At 39.7% G+C, this 3,457-nt stretch overlaps 1 protein-coding gene across 3 annotated transcripts in view; it reads left to right on the forward strand.

Annotated features, from left to right (window-relative positions):
• The window catches only part of LOC105558961 (gustatory receptor for sugar taste 43a), a 19,951-nt gene extending 17,528 nt beyond the window's left edge, over positions 1–2,423 (forward strand). For all 3 annotated transcript variants that reach the window (XM_012006938.1, XM_012006937.1, XM_012006939.1), the window contains 4 exons: positions 965–1,072; positions 1,461–1,735; positions 1,964–2,122; positions 2,202–2,423. In XM_012006938.1, coding sequence (XP_011862328.1) covers positions 965–1,072; positions 1,461–1,735; positions 1,964–2,122; positions 2,202–2,360 — 701 coding nt within the window. In that variant the 3' untranslated portion in view covers positions 2,361–2,423. The remainder of the gene's footprint in view (positions 1–964; positions 1,073–1,460; positions 1,736–1,963; positions 2,123–2,201) is intronic.
• Positions 2,424–3,457: the final 1,034 nt, after the last annotated feature.

Here is a 3,457-nt window from a genome sequence, read left to right on the forward strand (position 1 = left end):
GTTCTGTTACGTGTGACCTATTCGTGAAACCTCTAAAAAGCTCCGAAAACTAAGATTAGCGAGGAATTCTAATCGTAGAAAGACATTTTCCACTCTTTTTGGCAGTGTCAAATCATGTGTTTTCCTGCATAATTAAGCTAACTTTGACGTTTACTGTAGAGTTGTTTATTAGCTGCCAAGGGAAAAGAATAGTTTACGGAGTCTTTTGGAAGTGTGCTAAAACGGACTAGTGTACTTTTGGTCGAATATCTTTTTATTTGGAAATGCCACGCAAGAATTCTTAGTGTCATTTCTCGCTTCTGACAGAGAGAAGCCTGAGAGATGTCACGGCCCCGTTTTTCGTGATTGGCGAATGCGATACGCCCTCTGTGGACATTGAAAACGTGGACATTGAACTACGTAGCCAATATCCACATTTTGCCAAGTGGGTAACGCAGATTTGCGAAATTTTGGTTGCGTTTCGTGCTATAGTCAGATCCTGTGCGATGCTCTTGTACTTAAGATTATTTTAAGTACAAAATCATTGCATGGGATCTAACCATAGCGCGGGACGGGGCTAAAATTGTGCAAATCTGCGTTACCTACTTAGCAAAATGTGGATATTGGCTACGTAGTTCAATGTCCACGTTTTCAATGTCCACAGAGGGCGTATCGCATTCGCCAATCACGAAAAACGGGGCCGTGACATCTCTCAGGCTTCTCTCTGCTTCTGACGTCAAAATTCAATATGGCCGCAGTGACAACCCAGGAGCCTTAAACTTTAAGATTATGCAAAAATTTGATGATTTTGAGTCGTCACACTAGGAAGACCACTTAATCATCACCCCTTAATCATTTCCTTTTTCTTCGATTCTTTCCCTCTTCTTCTCCTCACCTTTCCCTCCTCTTCCCTACCCTTCCTTCTTCCTCTTTCTTCTCCCCCCTTTCTCTCTAACATATGTTTAAAATGATATAAACTTTTTAGCCAGTGATTTTCGTGATCAAGGACAACTAGCTACAAATATTCGACAAGACATGGAAAACGTCCGAATATTTCGAAAGACGAAGATTATGGATTCTTCTATTACAAATGGTATGATTCCATAATATACAGAAATCTAGAAATATTTTCATACTTTATTTTTTAGCTCTTTTGAAAACTGTAAAAGCAAAATAAATTCCACATAGGGTAGCTGCACCAGTCGCTGGACAATCACTAGTAAATGACTATTTAAGAAAAATATTAAGAATCGTATAAAGGCTGTTCCAACGCAGCAAACACCAAAGTAACAGTTACATAAAATCAATATAAATATAATATAACACACATGATGTTATATTATGCTAAATACTAATACAGGGCAGGGCTATAAATGCACGCATAAGGCAATAGACCAATCAATTTCTTTATGCATATGCTTATGCATCTGTACAAGTTTGTTTGGATAAATCTTAAGTAATTAAAGTTAATATTTTTGTAGATGGTAAAAACTTCACACACAGTATAGCACAATTGATGACAGTACATGGGTCATTATGTGATACGGTGATGCTCATAAACGCTGCTTATGGAGTCGTTACGCTGGTAATTACTATCACCTGTCTAATACACTTAATCATTACGCCGTACTTTTTGATAATGGAGGCCGACGGAAGACGTGAGCCACTATTCCTCGCGGTACAAGGATTATGGTGTATCTTTCATATCTGGAGGTTACTGATGATCGTGCAACCTACATACGCTGCTATAACACAGGTCAATTAATTAATTTTAATTAATTATTTAATTAACTAACGAGAATTATAATTTGTGAGGTAAAACTTAAAACAAAAGTTTAACTGAGAAGTTGATAGATACTTCCTATTTCTTGAATATTTGATTGTTTGATATGTCTTCAGCACATGTGACCTTCTAACTATTATTTCATAATTTTATTGCATATGTTATACGACGAGTTAGTGCATAATTTATGCTATTTTGCAGGGAAAAAAAACAGCAGTTTTGGTCAGTCAATTATTATCGATGAGTCCCGACAGAGAAGGCAGGAAACAACTTGAGATTTTTTCGCTTCAGCTTCTACATCGTCCTTTAGAATTTTCAGCGTGTGGACTTTTTACTTTAGATCGAACTCTCGTAACTTCAGTAGGAAATTTATATTTTTTCTACATACTGCCCTAATTTTAAAAGATACAAATAAATATAAAAACATGTAATTTTTCAGATCGCTGGTGCCGTTACGACGTATCTCGTAATACTCATACAATTCCAAAAAGACGATGATACCAAGGGTAATTTCAACAACATCTTAAAAAATGCCACGCAGATCTTGAAAAATGCTTCGCTTCATAATCCTACGGCAGGAAAATTAGACTTAAATTAGAACATGCCACTTTATTCTTGCCTTTTTTGTTCTCAATTCTACAATAAAGTTTTCTAGAAATTAGTACATGTTGCTCATTTATTTACAAAATACTCATAATTGAGAGAATCAAGTTGATATGAATATCTAACTCTGAATAGTGTACAAAAATGTTAATTTCATGATATCGAGAGAAAGGGGCAAAGGGAGAAGGGGTTAAAATTATAAGATCAATAGATTACGCAAATGCACGTAACACTTTGTAACGATACGCCCGGAATTACGTATCGTTCCCAGCAAAGATCCGGATGCCGCCGACCGTCAGGCGAAGGGTGGGCGCGAGGCGCCCACCGATAAACGCACGCAGCGAGCGCCCGCTCGGCGAAACAATCGCCGGTGGGAACGACTGAAACGAACCGAACACACCATGATGTAAAAAGAAAGGTGTATCATTGCGCATAGCGGCGGCGGCACGATGAGCGAGCCAATGAAATTTGGGTCCAAATGCACATGGACTACTGCAAGAAAAGTGTATCATTGCGCATAGCGGCGGCGCACGATGAGCGAGCCAATGAAATTTGGGTCCAAATGCACATGGACTACTGCAAGAAAAGTGTATCATTGCGCATAGCGGCGGCGCACGATGAGCGAGCCAATGAAATTTGGGTCCAAATGCACATGGACCCAACTGCGCATACACGATGTTGTTACACCTTTCTTTTTACATCGTGGAACACACGAGGACTGCTGTCACGCGGATCCACGCCGCGCACGCGCACATACACGCTACCCCGGCACCCGTCTACCCCCACCGACCGATTTTTACTTAATTGTAATAACAATTGGGGGTAGACGGGTATAAAAGACGGGTCCAGAGCCAAAAAGGCAGATTCCGCCGCCCGCCTAGTTCCGATCATAGGCATAGTATATATAGACTGCGCGTTCCCTACTTCACTCGCGTGAAAACATGTGCCAACTTTAGAACGAGATAGCTGGTGTTCGCAGTGTCTTTATCTTTGTCGAAATGAAGTAGTGGGGGTAAACAAAAGAGTAAAGGAACGATAGATAAACAGAGAAAGAGCTACTACGTAAGCATGTTGTCTCTTTCTCAAGTGTGC

This window comes from Vollenhovia emeryi, unplaced genomic scaffold (assembly GCF_000949405.1).
Source record: "Vollenhovia emeryi isolate VEMERY1.0 unplaced genomic scaffold, V.emery_V1.0 DF939302.1, whole genome shotgun sequence".
Taxonomy (NCBI): domain Eukaryota; kingdom Metazoa; phylum Arthropoda; class Insecta; order Hymenoptera; family Formicidae; genus Vollenhovia; species Vollenhovia emeryi.